This window comes from Stigmatopora argus, chromosome 8 (assembly GCF_051989625.1).
Source record: "Stigmatopora argus isolate UIUO_Sarg chromosome 8, RoL_Sarg_1.0, whole genome shotgun sequence".
In the NCBI taxonomy this organism is placed as follows: Eukaryota; Metazoa; Chordata; class Actinopteri; order Syngnathiformes; family Syngnathidae; genus Stigmatopora; species Stigmatopora argus.
The window spans coordinates 1,993,052-2,013,379 of record NC_135394.1 but is presented as its reverse complement, the minus strand read 5'-3'; the positions used below and the strand labels follow the sequence as shown (position 1 = coordinate 2,013,379).

At 38.9% G+C, this 20,328-nt stretch overlaps 2 protein-coding genes across 3 annotated transcripts; one reads left to right on the top strand and one right to left on the bottom strand.

Annotated features, from left to right (window-relative positions):
- Positions 1-2,996: 2,996 nt before the first annotated feature.
- On the bottom strand, positions 2,997-14,565 carry LOC144078892 (glutathione hydrolase-like YwrD proenzyme). 2 transcript variants are annotated; one of them, XM_077607339.1, is made up of 12 exons: positions 14,311-14,565; positions 11,556-11,709; positions 11,108-11,261; positions 9,991-10,197; positions 8,515-8,667; positions 8,344-8,431; positions 7,918-8,089; positions 6,686-6,842; positions 5,763-5,945; positions 5,536-5,620; positions 4,607-4,702; positions 2,997-4,088 (listed from the first exon to the last, which is right to left on the bottom strand). In XM_077607339.1, exons 1-12 carry the CDS (start codon positions 14,408-14,410, stop codon positions 3,943-3,945), a joined length of 1,695 nt encoding a protein of 564 aa, XP_077463465.1. In that variant the 5' UTR covers positions 14,411-14,565; the 3' UTR covers positions 2,997-3,942. The 2 variants fall into 2 exon arrangements, with proteins under 2 accessions (XP_077463465.1, XP_077463466.1); XM_077607340.1 differs by having other exon boundaries at positions 3,942-4,088; positions 4,607-4,697.
- A 1,379-nt stretch (positions 14,566-15,944) lies between these two features.
- Positions 15,945-19,283, top strand: tm4sf4 (transmembrane 4 L six family member 4). Its single transcript, XM_077608031.1, has 6 exons — positions 15,945-16,043; positions 16,277-16,509; positions 16,754-16,843; positions 17,773-17,918; positions 18,459-18,645; positions 18,818-19,283. The coding sequence occupies exons 2-6, from the start codon at positions 16,339-16,341 to the stop codon at positions 18,833-18,835; spliced, it is 612 nt and encodes a 203-aa protein (XP_077464157.1). The 5' UTR covers positions 15,945-16,043; positions 16,277-16,338; the 3' UTR covers positions 18,836-19,283.
- The last annotated feature ends 1,045 nt before the right edge of the window (positions 19,284-20,328 follow it).

Genomic DNA, 20,328 nt, shown 5'->3' with positions numbered 1-20,328 from the left:
AACATTCTGACCAATGGCTGTTGTGAGTTTATAATCAGAAGTTTCCAAATGCTCACGTGAGCACGCAAGTGTATGTGTGGTTGCATATGCATTTTACATGGTTAATTTTCCTTGCAATGATTAAGATTGTCACAATGACAAGTTGAATTTTGAATCAATACCCTGCATTCGTAATATACCTGTTTCATGTTGTAATGTGAGTGTTAATCTTTCACAAATATTCTGTAGTATAATTGAATATCTGTCAAATGCTCAAATTTTGAGCACAAAAAAAGCAAAACAACAGATAGAGATTTCTTTGGCTTTTAGTGTACTTTTGCATTTTCTAAACATTCCAAAATATCCTACATCTACTTTGCTATTTTCCACTTTATGCAGGGGGTTCTGATCCCCATTAACCACCACTAATGGGGATCACTGTTCTCGACCTGTGCCTTTCCTTGTGGGTGAGAGTCATACCGTCACTAAGCACATCTATATAGGTCAAAGGAGCACTTCATTACCTCTAATATTACCATGTTAGAAATCTTAAATGCTGCTGAAGTGCAGTTGATGTTTCAAGGTTTGAAAAGGTCTGTACACAGCCTCATAATCCAAATGGAATGCACCAGATCCAGATAAACTGCACTGCAATATGAAATGCCCCCAAGCCGTTGTAAGAATTCCTGTTAATCAGGGTAATTATGGGGCAAAACAACAATCTTTTAAAAACCTTAGTACCAACATGACTTAAAGGTTGTAAGTAGTAGATCAAAAGGGGAGCTAAAGCCAACATAGCATTTCTACATCCAGACTTGTTTAAAAAGTGTCTGCAGACGAAATGGGATGAAAAGAGGGTTGACAAACTTCTTCCCCGATTACAAATGTTACACAAAATTCCGACTGATACTGTCGTACAGGTTTGGAAGCAGGAAACGAACGCGTGTGGGGAATTGCACATATGCAAGCAGTTTCAGTTAAGACCGTTTAATCATATTGGGTATCATTTATTAAAGTTTTGATCATCTGATAAACTGCTTGGCTTTTTACTTTTGCATATGTATCCCGACTTAAAACCCAATATAGATCCAAATATGCAAAAACTAATTCATGGCTATTTTAAAACTTTACTTAAGATTTTCATCAGGTCACTGTATTATACTAATTCAAATGCAAAAACTTTCATGACAGACAGCAACATAATGAAAGAGCAAAATGGGACAATAAATCTTTCCATTTACTTGTCAGGCGGCCCGGTGATGCGAGTGGTTAGGGCGTCGGCCTCACAGCTCTGGGGTCCTGGGTTCAAATCCAGGTCACGTCCACCTGTGTGGAGTTTGCATGTTCTCCCCGGGCCGGCGTGGGTTTCCTCCAGGTACTCTGGTTCCCTCCCACATTCCAAAAACATGAATGGTAGGCTGATTGGACACTCTAAATTGCCCCTAGGGATGTGTGTGTAGGCATGGTGGTCCGTCTCCTTGTGCCCTGCGATCGTCTGGCCACCGATTCAGGGTGTCCCCCACCTGGAATTGGCTCCAGCACCCCTCACGACCCTAATGAGGATAAAGCGGTTCAGAAAATGAGATGAGATTTACTTGTGAACAAAGTTGACTATTTCATCTGATAGTGGTGCTCAAAAAAGTGATCCTCTCAACACACATAAAATAAGTCCAATGATTCTTCACACATAAAAATGGGTTCTGATTAGTTTGGAACAAATGGACAACAGCATGACATAAGTTTCCTTTTTTTCAGGTGGCCACCTTTCATATATTTAACACCACGGCCAAATTTTAATTTTTAAGGGGCGCTCAGATATGGGTACAATGGACACTTATCAAGCCAGCATAAGATCTATTTCTGCTCAGGGATTCCAAGTGTGCCTGTGACTTCTGTAAAAGTGCTGTAGGCTTTAGATAACTACTAGCGATAGATAATGATAGTCCGTGCATAGCAATTTAGTGTTTATTGAATTGAACTCTAAATTTTACACTACTGTGATCCTTCTTCACTTCGCGGCTTCAACTTTCACGGCTTCACTACATCGTGGATTTTTCCTTCTTCTTCCGCTTGCCACTAGGACCGGCTCGCCCCAAGGCTGTGTGCTGATTCCACTACTCTACTCGCTCTACACCCACGACTGTAGACCCGCACCCTGAGAACATCATTGTGAAATTTGCGGAGGAGACAACGGTGGTGGGGATGATCACAGGAGAGAATGAGATGGCCTACAGAGATGAGGTCCTTGGACTCAGCGAGTGGACTTCCGATGGAACAAGGCTGCTTCATCCCCCCTGTATATCAACGGCGAATGTGTGGAGCGAGTGTAGACTTTCAAATTCTTAGGGGTCCACAAGTCTGCTGATCGAACTTGGGCTGCAAACAACACAGCACACGTCAAGAGGGCCAGCAGAGGCTACATATCCTGAGAGTACTCAGGAAGGGGCAACAAAACACCAACCGGCTGGTGACCTTCTATCGGTCTGCCATTGAGGGCATGCTGAACTACGCTGTCAGTGTGACCCTCAAGCTATACAGACGCCGACAGGAAAAGACTGCAAGGGTGATGAACGCAGCCCAAAAGATCATCAACTGCCCCCAATCTACTCTGTCCAGCATCTACAAATCCCGGTGCCCTAAGTAGGGCAGAGATAATCATAAAAGACAATATGCATCCCAGCTTCCACCACTTCAACCGAACATCAAAACTTGGAACATTTTGTCATTCCTGTTGAATTTACCATTTCCTGCGTTATTTTGTAATTTTCCGGAGCTATCATCAATCTCTGTTTTTTCCCAGTCACTGCCTTCACATCCATGTGGGTCACAGAAATATGGGGCGCAGTTCAGTTCGCTGTCATGCATTTGCTGCAACATCCAAAATGCAAGTCTGACCAGTAATTCTTAATTTGATTTTTGCCCCACAAATCCGCATTAAAGGGTGCCATTAATTAAACAGTTACAAACCATGTTTTTCTAACATAGATAGTACAGTATGTCACAATGCACTCCCCAAACACCAATCAGGGGTCTGTTTATTTGAAAGCAGGTAAAAAAAAAACAATCCGAAATTGACATCTCTTCATATAGTAAAAATACATGTGATTATTATTTAAAATACCTAAGAATTCTGAAACTATTTGAAATCATTTCTGACATGTTGGTGGATTACCATTTACAAAATCTGATTTTTAAAAACTTCTAAAACTTTTTAAATTTCTTGAACTTTGAATCAACAAAACAGGAGTCAAAAGAAAGGATAAGGAGTACGTCACTTTTGAAAGTTTGGATCATGTGAAACATTTTTGCCTTTTATCTCAGAATCTGCCCTGCGATTGGTTCACCGTCTATTCAGGGTGCCCCCCGCCTCATGCCCGAAAGTCAGCTGGGATAGGCTCCAGCACCCCTTGCCCCTCTTGTGAGGATAAAGCAGTTCAGAAAATGAAGGAATGAATCTCGGCATCCCTCTGTGTGACTTCCTATTAATTTTCCTTAGCTAGGTCGAATACAAAGAAGATACTGAAGAGTGAAAAAAAACATAGTAAACCAGTCACACACTGTGCAATGCTAAATTGCTACTTCACATTTCCAATTGTTAGCTGGCAGACTAAAATGGTAACAAATACAATCTCAGAATTTAATCTAACGCAAGGGTCTCAAAACGATTCCGCAAAGGGCCGCAGTGGGTCCTGGTCTTTGTTTCAACCGATGCAGTGTCGACAGTTTAGCCAATGAGGGGTCTTCTAAAATAAGTAGCACCTGGCTGCAATCAACGGAGTACACTTGCAAAAGGTGTCTGCTTGTTCAGTTTGAATGAAAACCTGCACCCCCTGTGGCTCTTTGAGGTCCGGTTTGAGACTTTAATTCCCACCTTGAATGTAACACCTCAATGTGGCAATTTACCAGCATTGTAAAATTGGCAACAATAAGCAAATTGTGTACTAAAAAGTGACTTGGAGCAGTCTAGAATCCCATGGCACATCCATCTGATCGGGGGTCTGATCCTGCCCACAACACCTTTGATGGATGGTAATTGTGATTGACAGATGGGTTCCACCAATCTCCTACTGTGATGATTTGTCCCCTCCCAAACTGAGACCTCTTGTGGCCTGCATCGATAGTAAATGAAAACAAAGAAGAAGAAAAAGACATAATTAAGGCTTGTTCGGGCTTCTTTGATGAGTTTTTGTGAGCAGCTAATTGAAATTTTCATGTCAGGTATATGTCATCACAATGTTGTAAATGAGAAAGGGTACAATCAGGTATTGCTCATGAGTTGCAAAATGAAAACTCTGTTACAAAAGAAAAACTTTACTTCAAGAATATATTCTTTAAGGAAAATACACGGCAATGCAAATTACATTATGATGGTAATATATCTTAATGTATTACTTGGGTACAATTCCTTCAAAGTAGATGCTGTAAACTTTATCAAGCATGAAATGGAGAATTGTTCTCCAAATAGAGATTTAAATGATAAATGTGTTGCACTGAGGGTCCTTTCATGAAAGTTTCAACAGGGTTCTATACATAACTAAATGGATTGGTGGCGATAAAAGTCACCTTAAACAGTATATCAGCAATGGACTGAAAACTAAAATACAGGCATTAAATAACCAAAAAGTACCTGTGACTGGCCAGTTAACTTTATGGCCGCGTTTTCTTAGAGTCTCAGCAACCTCCTGTTTGATCCCTTCCTCCAAATTCACTGACCATTGCTTTTCTATGCCGAGAGAAAGACACATTAGGAAATAAACTCCTAAAAGAATCAGTAACAGACACGGAGTTTCAAACATGCTAATAATATTTTGACTGTACATTCTGCAATTTTGGACCATCTCTTTATAAGTCGCAGGGATCGAAGTAACGATTTACAGAGCGCAATATATAATATTTTTAGGTGATACTGAGGTGAGGCTGACAACTGATTTGACTGTCTTGGCATGCTTGTTTGTATACCAGTTATCTCTTGAGGGAAAGTGTTATGATTAGGCCTGCAGATAATTACCACACTAATTTACACCTAGAGGCAATAGGAAATATGTCATTACTAATGAACCCTTACATGGCAAGTGACTATTTTGATAGAACTTAACCCCTTAAAGGCAGTGGTTAGGGTTGGTTTGGGGTTGTGGAATCATTTTAATGGCTTAATAAATAATTTTTGGATCATTTTCTCTCATTTTGGGGTGTTTCTCACAATGTTCATACAAAATTGGGACACTTTGATCATTTTGAAAGGGTTTAATTGGTAGGTTTTTTTTTTGAGGAGCATGGAACGAATTAAGAGAATTTGCATATAAAGTACTACTCATGAAAAATACAAGTTATGAAACAAGTTTCGGAACCAATTAATTTTGTGAGTAGAGGTGCCCCTGAACTGTGGTTATGGTCTCCAATAACACTCTAAAATCATTGTTATATATATATTTTTTTTTATTTGTATTTAGTTCATTGGCTGCCATTGATAATTCAGCCAAGGATTTAAATGATTGTCTTATAAAAGGATAAGCAAAGCTAAGATAGTATTGTCATATTTGAAAGAGCAGGCAATACCTTTAAGGTCATATTCCACATAGACCCTTGGTGAATCAAGTGCTTGCTGCGGATTCATCCCAAACTCCAACATGTTACACAAAACCTAAAAAAAAAGAAAAGTTATGGATTTTTCTGCTTAAGGAGTCTATGCTATTCCTCAATTAGACAATTAGCTGCTTTTTGGGTATTTCACAAAAATCATTTTGGACCTGTGATCTAAACAAGAACTATATGTTTCTCAATACCTGAACATGTCCTTGTGGTTGCATCATACCGCCCATTACGCCTAAGGAGGCAAGAAGTTGCAGCTTTTCAGATTTAGTTGCACAGTTAGTGAGGAGTGCAGGTATTATTGTGTGGTATGGCCTCTTCCCTCCAGCCACACAATTCATACTGTTATGATCAAGAGAGAAGTTGGCCCCGCGATTCTGTGGGGGTTAGCAGATTTCACAAAATCATTATACTAAAAAAATATAATCAATGTCGTTTAAAAAAGTTATTCATATCGACAAAAGCATGAAGACACATCAATAATCCTGAGAGCAATGGACATCTAACTCCAGTGATTCTGTTTCTTTCACTATAGCTTTTAAAGTATATTTTGGTACATTTAGTTTGATTTTGTACTTCTATTCTATTTGTTACTGCTGAGTTTATATTAAGTAACATTTGTTTGATAGTTTAAAATGACTGCAAAAGTGATGGCTAACAATGTTCAAATGACTGGTAATCACTACATATTCAGACAGAGTAAATAACACAATATACAAGAGAAAAAAAGCTAGTTACCCGGATAAACTCACGCAGGCCCGGGGAGAACATGCAAACTCAACACAGGTAGACATGACCTGGATTTGAACCCAGGACCCCAGAGCTATGAGGCCGACACACCGAACCACTCGCCCCACCAGGACATCAAAAACTTTATTAGCAGAAAAACAATTATGGGAAAAGATTAGAAACCTGAAACCAGAATTTACCGACAGATAGTTTCCATTATTGTTTAAAAAGAGAATGTGAAGAGTGGAGAATAGGTTTTCGATATAGGTTGTCGATGGGAGGGTAAATTGGTCAGGTAGTAAACTATACTTCACTAGATTTGACTAGTGGAATTTAATTGCTGCATGTAACACATACAAGGGAACATTTTGGCACTGCATAACCACACCTGAAGAGAGAAACCACAGTCTTTTGGGACAAGCCCGGTCCCGAAGCCCATATATGTGCTGTTGACGAAAGAACAGGCATTGCCTTGACTGTCAACCACACAGAAATAGACTGTGTCACTTCCTGTTATCAGTGAAGGCTCTACATCACCCATGGCCCTAGGACACACACAATTGGTAAACATATGTAAGTTTCTCAATAAAGTTCAGTTTTATTGTTATTTATAGTATTTAAAACAAAAGTTAAAAAAACAGCTATGTCAAACTGTATGATCATGTTCACAAAACTATATTTGTAATTGAAACGTACTGAAATTAAAGAAACTTATTTTTTTACCGAAATAATTAGTTTTGACAAAATGGCTAAATTCTCACATTTTAGTTCCATTTCATTCTTTTTGAATCTTGAAGCTGAAAATAACCTAATGTATGCAAACGTATAAAAATTCTTCTATTAAAACATAACTTTTAAAAATAAATATTTAAAACTAATTAAAGCTAAAAGAATTTGAATTTGAAAGATCAAAACTAATCAATAAACGATAAATCAGGACCTAATAGTATACTGTTGGATCAATTTCAATAGTTTAATGCACCTTTTTCTATATCTAGTAGGGTTACTATATGGTTTGTCCGTTTACTTGTATCATGAATATGAACAAAATAACTAATTTGTAATTAATTAATTGTGATTGAATGAATTAGTGAATAATTTAAAAAATATAAAGAATGCAGATCTTATGTACGTGAATTTCAAATTAGTTGTTTAAAACATTAATGGAGTCATTGGAAAAATGCATATTAGCATTTACCCTCAAATGAGACATGGGGGGTGCTGGAGCCTATCCCAGCTGGTAACTACGGGCACCAGGCATGGCACAGCCTGAATTGGTGTCAGCCACACTGTCCAACCTGCCTACCTTGCTTGTTTTTGGGATGTGGGAGGAAACAAGAGTACCCGGGGGAAAAAAGCAAGCAAGCAACATACAAACTCCACACAGGAAGGTCCGAACCTGGGATTGATCGATGTACTTAAATACAAAGTCTTCTTTGCTTAGCTGAGGTGCTGTTGCCAAAATCCACATTCACTCCAGGCAGGACAGTAAAAAAGGAACAAAGGGAAAAGGGGGAGGCTTGAGGGCAATAGCAGTCCACACACCAATCTAAAGTCAACAGAGAGTGACAGTCTCACACTGGTACGAACTAAAACACACAGACACTCACAGAGGAGTACCTGTTCATGTTAATGAGTTGTGCTCGCTGGCTGCTGAAGTCTTTTTTTAGAAGGCTTTCAAGTGGAATTGCCACATGGTCTGGGTCACACACAAAGCTGTGAGCATCTGTTAGAGCCAAGCGAACAGCCTCCACAAAAATATGGATGTAATCTGCACTGTTATGACCAGAAGCTGTAAATAAACAAGAGAATTTAAATTTCCTTCATTTTCTTATTTTAAAAAAACAAGAAAAATGTTATGTTACTGCCACAAGCATTTTGTTAGGTCACCCTTTATAGTTATACTCAATATTGGGGGTATTTTTTCAGTGTTATGTGAATTAGGTGCACTGCAACATGAAATTCAAATTGCCCATCTGCGCTGGGTGCGTGTTAAGGTGAAATTGGACATATATCATCAGACCAAGCTTCCAGTGTCATGGTTACTTTTGAGAGGGAAGTTCTCCAGGATGTTGAGCAACAGCAGAGCAGCCAACCCTTGGCTGTTGGGAGGACACTCCCATAGGCACACACCCTGAGCACACAATGAAATCATTTACATTGCTAACTTTGCTAGTCAAACAAAAATCCAATAAGCAACTGAAACTTTCAAGTCACCTTGTACTTTGTGCTTATAGGCGTAACAACATCACTGTCATGGCTACTGAGGTCATCCAACGTCATGACTCCTCCATGTTGGATGATGATATCAGTGATGGCTTGGGCAACTCTGCCTTGATAGAAAGCTGCTTTTCCATGTTGCCCCAATTCCTATTTCATAAATTATGTGTAGTAAATGTAATGACAGTCAATCAGAATCCTACCAAAATTCATGTGAAATTACTCTGGAGATGTAATGTCCTTTTATTCAAATAGCTAAACTGTCTCGAGATTTGTAAAAAGGACTGAAAATAAAAATAAACGGATGCATTGAAATTGAGCCATATCGTTACGCTGTGTAAAGAAATAAGACAAGTATCACTTCATAACGCTATTGAATACGGCTAATCATTTCCCTTTCTAATCCCTGTCCATATAACTGATTAAACCTTGGTTCTTCCGGTCATTCTTAGCATTATTAGTCACGCCAAGTCCACGTATTAAATCAATGTGACTCGATCAATGTATTTAACAGGATGGTGTGTGGACATGGACAGTAAGTACTTCAAAGAACTTACACACCATCATCCCTGAGGAATGACCACAATGATAATATGGAAAGTTGGAAACCTAACATCACTGAAAGTGAGGTCGCAGCCATTGTTTCTCTATGTCAGGTTGGGTGAAGTATAAATGTATGTCGTATATGTGTGTGCGTAGTAATTCCATATTGTGACATGACAATTGTCTGCATGCCTATGTTTGTTAATCATTAAATGTCTCTAAGCTAAGGTTCACCAACTCTGCAATATAACCATCCATCCATCCATTTTAGCACTTGACTGATGGAGCCTATCCCAGCAGACTTCGTATAAAAGGCAAACTACACCCTAAACGGGTACCCAGTCAGTCATAGGGCATACACCGAGAAAGACAACCATTCACACTCACAATCACACCTCCATTGAGCGGGAATCAATCCCACTCTGCCCGGACCGAAGTCAGACGAATCTACCTCTACACCAGAGGTGGCCAAGTCCGCTCCTCGAGAGCCCCTATCCAGTCTGTTTTCCATATCTGCCTCCTCTACCACACCTGAATCAAATGATCAACTCATCAGCAAGCTGTCTAGAAGCTTGATACCAATCCGGATTATTTGATTCAGGTGTGTTGGTCGAGGGAGACATGGAAAACAGATCAGATAGGGACTCTCGAGGACCGGACTTGGCCACCCCTGCTCTACACCATCAACGACATACTCTGCAAAATACTTACTACAAACTTATAGTTGAATTCAATAAAAAGTAAAGTCCTCATCCAGCAGAAAAATATTCATTTGGGACGATTAGGCTGATTTGGATTCATAACGGACATAGTTGCGGAACAATAATGAGGTATACTAAATTCTACTTACGCATATCCCCTATGCCAAGTATTCATTTTGGCAGTGAAAATGTATTCAAATTGATTCTTATTTTTGTTTGATTGGTGTACCTTCAGAGTTTGGGCGAGGGCAGGGTTACAAAATAGTTGTCCATGTTTGGGTGGTTCATTGTCAATCAGCAGGGCTCCATCAAGTTCCCTTCCAGCATCTCGTAGTTTACCGACCCAGTGTTTCCAATGGTGAGCAGTGACTTCACCAACAGGAAACCCCACCTCAGCTAATTCAACTGCCCCATTGAGCACCTCCTGCAAGGACAGCTATGGGAAGCAGCAAAGGAAACACATGCAGATTACCTCACTGGAAATAAAGCAGGAAGTATGATTCATTGTTTTGAAAAGAAATATATACCACAGTGAGTTATAATTGAATCTGGACAGGTGATAAGACTATTTCTAAGTTCATTCATAGTGTCTGACTGGGTTCTTATTCAAAGTTATGTTTTATCACAAACATGGAAAAACGTTGCTTGAATGGTCTGTTCTTGTCTACTCAGGTGCCCTAGATAAGCTTTCAAATTTTTCAAAAGAGCTATTCATCACTGTCACCAGAATTTCCAGATAAGAAATTGGGGGGAAAAAACGTAAAAACACTGCTTTTGTGCGAATAGAACATCAAGCAAATATAATGTACAGTATTTGTCACTACATTTCCATCTATTGTATTGGAAAATTTACCATTATCTTTAAACCCGTATTTTGGAGTATTTGAGATGAAGAACATGGACCATAAAATATACCTATTCATCGTAACTAATTTTTAATCCTAGTAATTTATAGCTGATTTGAATGGGTTACACCCAAGGCAGGTCGCGAAAATCGTAGGATAGGTTACATTACAGAAGTATCAGGAAAAAAAGCCACACAACTGCTGGGAGAACTTTGTTTTTTCTGAATGGAATCTTGAAGCCCACACCCAATGATACATTGACGAGAAACTTAAATGTTTGCGTCAAAGTTTTCAATTGGATAAGCCAAACAGTAATCCAGTCAAGTGTCTGTGAATCTTGAATTTGTACCATCTTCTCCCATAGTTTCCTTGCATGAATGGCTCTGACTGCTTGTGGTGTAGTATGTCAATGTTTTGTTGAAATACAAATTCTTAAGTTAAATGAATTGATGTATGGCCTACTTACTCATGCATTGACATACAAAAGCAAGACATTCAAACCTTATGACTACCAAACATCTCTATGGTATCACACCAGCACGCAGGTGCCCCCGGTACTGTAACATTCAGAGCATCAAACACTGGAGGGGGTTCATTAGCACTGTACATGCGACCCATTAGGTACTCCAGAGTCAGGCCTTTGGGAGAACGACCACTATATCACAAAAGAGAGAATGCTTTCAGTATATACTATAACAGGGGTGTCCAAACAATTCCACAAAGGGTCACAGTGGGTGTACATTTTTGTTCCAACTGATCCAGCACAGACAGTTTATTCTTCTGAAACCAGGACCTAACGGCAATCATCTGATAGCACTTTTAAGAGACTAGATTGGTGAAAATGTTCTTCGGTTGGAATGAAAACCTGCACCCACTATGAGCCTTGAGCACTGGTTTGGACACCCATGTACTATAAATACAACAGGAAAATAAAAAGGCAAATGCTGACCTGCCGTTTATCCCTTTGATCTCGCCGGTGTTGCTGTTAAAGAACAGGCAGAAGGCATCGCCACCAAGGCCGGTGCTGCATGGTTCTGTAACTGCTAGAGCTGCTGCTATGGCGACCGCAGCATCTGCAGCATTACCACCGCGCTTCAGAATATCTGGATAAATAGACAAACCAATGCTTATTGCTGAAGTACTACTGCACAGTGCAAAACCAGGAGTCCTCATCCATACTGTCTTATTTAATGTGCAAATGCGGATTCTAAAAACCTACTGCAAAGGTGACACATCATGCAAAAGTTTGATTTTGTCGAAGAATGTGTGTTATGTGTATGTCATAAGTGGGCTATATTTGCTGTTAGGGGTGCAAAGCCACAAATTTCGTCACAACACGATTCAATATTCCCCGACATTACAAAGTCTGCTACAATTTGATTCTATTGAAGCTCGTTGGATTGATTATAAGTAATATGTTGTACATTCATTCATCTTTCAACCATACCGCATATCCTTGTATCCAATTTTAATTTCAGTCTATCTATCCAAAAGAATCTTTTCTTACATTTTTTTAAACAAACGGCCAGTCAAAATCAATGTCCTCCCGGTTTAAATGAATTGGACGTCTATTACCATCATGAGTTCAACGACTTGGGGCCGAAACCTGTGTGTATTTCTGTTTTCATCCATTTTAATTTCGTCAATTCAGTTTTTATTAAAAATCCATTAATTTAAAAGTTTACAATTTGAGTCATTAAATACACTAATAAATGATCATTTTAAAAATAAATATAATGATAACTATAGCCCAGCGGTCGAGTAGTTAGCGCGTCGACCTCACAGTTCTGGGGTTGCGGGTTTGATCCCAGATGGGTCCACACAGTGTGGAGTTTGCATGTTCTCCCAGGGCTTGCATTGGTTTTATCCAGGTGCTTCAGTTTCCTGGTTAAACGCGTTTTAAGGGTTCAATAACTATAATAATAAAATTGTTTCATCCATAATTTGTGGTTTTATTCGTTCCCTTTTTGTCTCGACATGTTCATTTGTACATTTTCCTTCATCAATCAAATACCATTAAAAAAATCCCAAAATGTTTGCTCTAGAGTCTAGAGCAAACATTTTGGGATTTTGGGACGCATTAACGTCAACTCCATTTCATGCGGGCCGGACCATTTTAGATCTAATATCTAGATTTTTTTATTTTTTTAAATTGGATTAAAAGAACTGGATCAAAAGCCCTATAATAGTCCGTTTTTATAGATCTAAAGCAATGTTTATTTGAGCTTTTTTTTCTTAATATTGGAATATGTCTTTTAATAATGTTTTTTATTTCAAATGGAAACAAAATATTTTTTTAAAGTGGAAAACGAAAAATATTTGTATATTTATTTTTAGATTTTACAAAATGCTTTTTGAACTAAAAACACAAAAGAAAAAAATGGATTGAAAAATGGCAATGATTGATTTTAAAAAGGGGAAAATCGGGAAATGTAATGTACATCTATCATCATTTGAATTTGATCCTAAAATAGAAACTCATGATTTACTTTCTCGGGCCGCACAAAATGATGCGGCGGGCCAGATTTGGCCCCCGGGCCGGCACTTTGACACCTGTGCTCTAGAGTCTAGACTCGAGTATAACTGGGCACATATTTTTTTACTTGGTTTTCCAAATGAATTCCCTTTAAAATGTATGGTTTGATAAATTTAGAAAATTATTCAAGCCACTAAAATTTCACATTTTCTATGCGGGCGGCCTGGCGACTGATTGGTTAACGTGTCAGCCACACAGAGGGGGACCTGGATTCAAATCCAGGTCGGTGCACCTGTGTGGAGTTTGCATGTTCTCCCCGGCCTGCGTGGGTTTTCTCCGGGTACTCCGGTTTCATCCCACATTCCAAAGACATGCATGTTAGGCTGATTGGACACTAAATTGCCCCTAGGTATGAGTGTGGGTGTTAATGGTTGTTTGTCTCCTTGTGCCCTGTGATTGGCTGGCCACCGATTCAGGGTGTCCCCCGCCTGTGGCCCGGAGACAGCTGGGATAGCCTCCAGCACCCCACACGACCTTCTTCGAAAGGGTTGTGGGGGTTGCTGGAGCCTAACCCAGCTGCTGTCTTCGGGCGAAAGGCAGACTACACCCTAGACTGGTCGCCAGTCAGTCATAGGGCACACAGAAACAATCGACCATCTGCACTCCCAATCATGCGAGAATCGAGCTGACCGCAACGAAGTCAGGCGAGTGAACTTCTACACCACGAGGTGGCTTATTTTATTTTTTTTAATATTTTTTTAAATTCATAAATATGTGAAAATCCACGCTGAAACTCTCAAGCAGAAGAAATTCCCGTCTTCCGCTTGCTACTTGCTTTTTTCTTCAGCACTGAAGAAAAAAAAAGGTTTTGGTTTTTTTAAGTTCAGAAAAATGTGAAAATCCATGCTAAAACTTGTAACCGGGAAGCCACTCTTACTAATATGACTGCTGAGTCCTGAAGATTTTTTTATTTATTTTTAATAGGGATTTTTACTCCACGCATCACAATCATAAAAATGTATTTTTATGTAACTAATGCACAGAAGGAAAAAAATGGTCCAAGTTTCATATTGGAAAATTGGAAAATTCAAGTCATTGGCTTTTCAGTTCACATTGGAGTTATTTAGTCCGGACCTGAGTTGCAGGTTATGAAGCCTGATCGTCCAACCCCCCATTAACCGCGATAATCGAGGTATTACTGTACTCCATAACAACTTTGCACACTCACCCAGTCCTACAGCGGAAGCGAGCGGCTGGCTGGACGCCACACAGCCGTGTAAACACACCACAGGTGACCGACGTGAAGAGAAACTCAAGTCGGTGTCCATGGAAACTTGTCTTTTAAAAGCTTTGCGCTGCAATAAAACTAGTGTGGTGTTTCGATGTGTACAATGAAAAGGAGCTGGGGCGAATGTGACGCCGAACTGAGGCAATCCGTTTATCGGGGAGCGTTCGCTTTTCCTCAGCCACGACGTAATCGAGTTTAGCTCACGTCGATGAGTGAAAGTGCTGCGCTATGAAATGTCACGTCCCAGAAATGTAACGTTAAGATAACACCTGACATCAATATTATTTCCTGAATTGAATCAGATTTGGACGATCAAAAATAAATTAAAAAACATTTAAAATACGCATTCATTTTCAAATGCACTTTTTTGCTTTTTGGAGCTGTCCATAGGTGTCCCTCTCTTGTTATTGTAGGCAAATGGACACATATAGACACAAATATAATCTCATCTCATTTTCTGAACCGCTTTATCCTCACTAAGGTCGCGGGGGTGCTGGAGCCTATCCCATCTGACTTCGGGCCAGAGACGGGGGCACCCTGAATCGGTGGCAAGCCAATCGCAGGGCACAAGGAGACAAACAACCAATCACGCTCACACTCATACCTAAAGGCCATACCATGCATGTCTTTGGAATGTGGTAGGAAACCAGAGTACCCAGAGAAAACCCACACAGAGAACATGCAAACGCCACACAGGTAGACTGACCTGGAATTGAACCCAGGACCCCAGAGCTGTGAGGCCCACTTGCTATCAACTGCGCTAACACACTGTAAACTTCCCTGTGAACGGACGGTCACTAACTAGACGTGAAAATGATGCGTAATCGTCTAGACAACTGGTAAAATATTTATATATATATATATATATATATATATATATATATATATATATATATATATATATATATATATATATATATATATATATATATATATATATATATATATATATATTTATTTAGGGCGGTGGGGCTCTTGGCGCCCCCAGGTAGAAATTGACTGAGCCAACAGCTAATAACAATGTGTCTACTTTCAGATGGAATAAAACACATCACCTTAACATGAAGCAATATATATATATAGCCTTTTGGGACTATAACTAACTACTGAACTGTAGTTTGCATTTTCCATTATGGTACAAATAAATATGCAAAATTAGACCCACATGGGCCAACTTGGAGTACTTTATACTGTAAACTAAACTAGGTATCAATCCAAAATTACTAGTCAATTTTATGTATCGGGTAAAAAGTAGAAAGTCTGCGTTGAAGTGTAATACAAGATCTGGACCACCATTTTTTAAGAAGATGCTTCAAATATTGTTCATGCAGTACTGTATATAAAAAAAATATTTCACAATTTGAAATAATAAAGGCTTTTTCCTGTTACTCATCATGCATTTTCAGGATTCAGATCAACCATGAGAGTTCTCCTCTATTGATCAAATGCCTCTCTCTCCCACCCAGACAAAAAACAAAAGGTAAAAGATTAACCACAGTATCTTCCCTCGGATTTCTCTATGCACACACTGATACACCATCCCTCACCAGTGTGTGTTTGCATGAAGTGTATTCATGGTGTTTTGTGGGTGGGTGTGCTGTTACATGTGAGACTTTGCATTATTACAGCTTGTGGTTGTAAAAGTGTGGAAATGACGTCACATTAAAAACAAGGTGAGGGTCTATAAAGGCTGAAATTTAGTATCAACCACCCTGTATTGAAGTCCACAGGTGAGGTGGATTGGGTCACATCATTAAAGAAGGCTTTTTTTCCAGGAATATTAGATTTAATTTGAAAAGCCAAAATTTTAACTGAGAAAGTACAACTATATTAGAAGTTTGTATTATCTTTTTTCTGGCTCCTTGTTACTCCTAACATTGAATATTTTCTTGATTTTGAACACTAGGGCGAGGTTCTTTTGCCATTGGGATTGCAATCGGTGATATTTGGGTTTGTAAGATTACCACAATGTGCTCTGGAGGTTTCGCTAAGTGTCTGGGGATCAGTCTGATGCCCTTGGCAATTGTGTGTGTGCTGTGCAACATACTTCTCTTTTTTCCTGGTGGGAAGGTTGTGGATAGTAATCAGATCACTGAGGAAGTCTGGTACTTTGGAGGAATTCTGGGATCTGGGGTTTTGGTAAGTTTGTTTTATTATTGAAAAAAAAATGTTGCCAATATGCTTGTAATATTGATCTGCATCTGTTACTGGCACTTTGTACCAGCGTTTTTTTCTTCAAAATACTGGAGTCTGTGATTTGGATTGTATATATTCTTTGTTTGTTTTTAGTACCCTGTGTTCAAGCTTTTTCCTGACTTATGTAAACCTTAACTAAACTACAAACTAGTCTCTTATAAAACAATTTTGTTATTGCTGAATGCAGATGATTTTCCCTGCCCTGGTCTTCCTGGGTCTGAAGAACAATGACTGCTGCGGTTGCTGTGGCAATGAAAGCTGTGGGAGGAGATTTGCGGTTAAGTGTTTTATGTTTACACTTTATTTCCCTCTTTAGAACTATTTATATAGTAGATGTGATTCTTTAAAAAAAATGTGTAAAAGACTAGACAGGTTTTGACATTTTCTGGGATCTTTTTTTTCTTCTTTTATCTCACTCGACACAAATTATGAATTGTTTGGCTCGTCGTTGTCCTTATTGAAAGAATCAAATATTTGAAATGTAACTGTTCCAAAATATTAAATGTCAATCTCTTTTCGTGTAACTTGAAGACAACTGATCTGAATTTGAGTGTACTACTGTACGTAGTGATATTAATTCACTACATGTCATTTTCGATAATAGGCTAACCAGAGTTGCTTTAAAGATCTCATTTACCGAACCGCTTTATACTCACTAGCTTTACATGGAAAACATAACATTTCCTGGCTAAACCCAACATTTTGTGTAAGAAATATGATGATGTACTTACTTATTTGTTAGGAACATGTATATAACACGGATATTTGCATTTTATTTTTTGCCCGTGTACAGAATTTTAATACGTTTGTTTTTCATTCAAATTAATCAATGTAAAGAGCTTCCAATATGATATTCTCTATCAGCAATTTCCACTTCTCTTTTATAGATGGTACACAACCTGACTGCATTTTCCATTTCTTTCATCAACACCTTTGATAAATAAAACTTTATATCAAGAACACAAAATAATATGGGTGACCCCAAACATTTGAACAGTAGTAAAACAAATATGGTGTAGACCTTGCATTTTTAATTTGGAACAGTATGTATTTTTGCCTTTTATTTTTCATTTTTCATTGATATTGGTCAATGTCGTGATCTTCCAATACGGCTAATTTCGTTATACGCAGCTGTTGTAAAATGACAATAAAGGCTTTTGATTTTTGATTGTTCAATCATCAATTTTCACTTTCCTTTGTTTACAGATGCTGACTTCCATACTGTTTGCAGCTGTGGGTCTTGCGGGGGCCGCTTATTCAGTCATAGTTTCAGCTGTTGCCATAAACCATGGACCCAAATGTCTGAATGAAATGAGCAATACCAAGGCGTGGTCTTACCCTTTTAATGATGGGTATGAAGTTGCTATTTGTAGACCTATAATGTCACTAGTAAGGAGAAAATGTGTTAGCACAGTACTATAAGCATAACTAATATAGTCTCATCTCATCTCATTTTCGGAACCGCTTTATCCTCGCTAGGGTCACGGGGGGTGCTGGAGCTTATCCCAGCTGACTTTGGGCCAGAGGCGGGGGACACCCTGATTTGGGGCCAGCCAATCGCAGGGCACAAGGAGACAAATAACCAATCACGCTCACACTCATACCTAGGGACAATTTAGAGTGTCCAATCAGCCTACCATGCATGTCTTTGGAAAGTGGGAGGAAACCGGAGTACCCAGAGAAAACCCACACCGGCCCGAGGAGAACATGCAAACTCCACACAGGTGGGCCGACCTGGATTTGAACCCAGGACCCCAGAGCTGTGAGCCCGATGTGCTAACCACTCGCTCCACCAGGCTGCCACTCTCATTAATTGTTTTAAAAAAATGATAATCTGTATATCTGGAAGTAGCATGCAAATATTTTTCTTCTTGCATTCTCCCCATCTGCAGAAACTATCTGTCTAACTCAAGCATATGGTCCAAATGCATTGAGCCTCCTGGTGTGGTGTCATGGCATCTCTCCCTATTCTCTGTTGTACTGGTTATGGGTTTGATCCAGATGGTCCTGTGTGCTGTGCAGGTGATAAATGGGCTTCTAGGGGCTCTGTGCGGAGACTGCTGTGGCTGCTGTGATGGGGTTCGTATGTTTTCATGGACTGTTAATAAAATCGAACAAATAAACTACTGTGCTTTGAGTATTTCAGTAAATTTCCTACCATACATGTTAGTGTATTCTTTAATAGATTTAGACATTCATTGGTGTGATCTTAATGCACCATTACTTAACTTTAATTGTGCTTGTCTTTCAGAATGATGGAGCTGTTTGAAGAGTAGCAATGGCTGGGGATCATCTTTGGGTGGAATTAATCTTTATTTATTCTTCATTTAAAAATACATTTTGTCAAAAGAGCTACTTGATTAGTGTTGTGTGTATTCTGTAACAACACTGCTGAAATGACAGTGCTCAGTTTTAAGAAATTTCAACGAACTTCATGTTCCATTTTTTTAATATTTGTAATTGCTTATTTACTTATTTGCAGTGCACGGTTGTTATTTGAACATTGAGTAAAACATCTTTGTCATTATGAAAAATCTACTTTACTTTTAAATACATGAATCTTCCTGTCACAAGTCATGCAACTGTTCACATTTGATGAGTGTCTCCTGGTGTGCTTTTTGGGTGTTGTTTCATTCATGAGAAACCGTATCTGCGTGAAAGCACCTGTAATTTAGACATAATAATAAAAATAAAAAAAAATAAAAATTTAAAATATTTTTTCTTTTTTCTTCTTTCCATGTTGGTTGACCTTGAATAAAAAGTAATACCGAGTGCCCCGACAGAAATTTGAGATATGAGTAAAATTACGAGCAAATATTTGCCTTGAGATACGAGACAAATTTAGTTATACGAGCATACGAGACAGCCAGGTGGCCGAGACGCGAGAGGCTGCTTATAATAACAGCGCACTGCCTTTCTCGCTGCATTTCCCTCGTGTCAAGATATCTACGAGCACTGAGCATTGCATTATTTCCGTGTTTTTTAATGTGTTAGTCAGTGCAGAATTGGGTGCAATGGGTCCAAAGCAAGCGGGGGCAATGAAGCGTAGTGCAAGAAAGGGCATGGGATGACAATCGATATTAAGCACGAAATAATCGAAAAACATGAATGGTGTACACGTGACGGAGCTGGCTTGTCAATACGAGAGGAACGAATTCATTTGTATTTAGTTCATTTCTATGGTAAAAGTTGATTTGAGATACGAGTAAATCGACATACGAGCTTGGTGCTGGAACACATTAAGCGCGTATCTCAAGATATTACTGTATACATACAATAATGTATTGCAGGGGATCAGAACCAATAAAAATGTTTTTCCTTTGTAATATCCTGTTTTGGGTGTTTTTTTCAGAGGGTGGGAACAAATTAATTTGTATTTGGTTCATTTCTATGGTAAAAGTTGATTTGAGATACGAGTAAATCGACATACGAGCTCGGTCCTGGAACGCATTAAGCCCGTATCTCAAGGAATTACTTTATACATAATATAACAAATTGCAGAGGGATTAGAACAAATAAAAATGTTTTTTTCCACTGTAATATTCTGTTTTGGGTGTTTTTTTTCAGAGGGTGGGAACGAATTAATCTGTATTTAGTTAATTACTATGGTAAAAGTTGATTTGAGATACCATGAGTGAATCGACATACGAGCTTGGTCCCAGAACGCATTAAGCGCGTATCTCAATGTATTACAGTATGTACTACGTATAATGAATTGCAGAAGGATAGTGCGGGTGAGGAGGTGAGAGGGAGAGCAAAAAA

Excerpts from the sequence above, each read along its gene's own strand:
- tm4sf4 (XM_077608031.1), top strand. The coding sequence starts at position 16,339 with ATGTGCTCTGGAGGTTTCGCTAAGTGTCTGGGGATCAGTCTGATGCCC. Across the intron at positions 16,510-16,753 it reads TTCTGGGATCTGGGGTTTTG|ATGATTTTCCCTGCCCTGGT; the intron begins GTAAGTTTGTTT and ends TGCTGAATGCAG. Across the intron at positions 16,844-17,772 it reads GCTGTGGGAGGAGATTTGCG|ATGCTGACTTCCATACTGTT; the intron begins GTTAAGTGTTTT and ends CTTTGTTTACAG.
- LOC144078892 (XM_077607339.1), bottom strand. The coding sequence starts at position 14,410 with ATGGACACCGACTTGAGTTTCTCTTCACGTCGGTCACCTGTGGTGTGT. Across the intron at positions 8,668-9,990 it reads CCCTCGCCCAAACTCTGAAG|GAATTGGGGCAACATGGAAA; the intron begins GTACACCAATCA and ends TTTATGAAATAG. Across the intron at positions 6,843-7,917 it reads CAACTCATTAACATGAACAG|GGCCATGGGTGATGTAGAGC; the intron begins GTACTCCTCTGT and ends TGTGTGTCCTAG.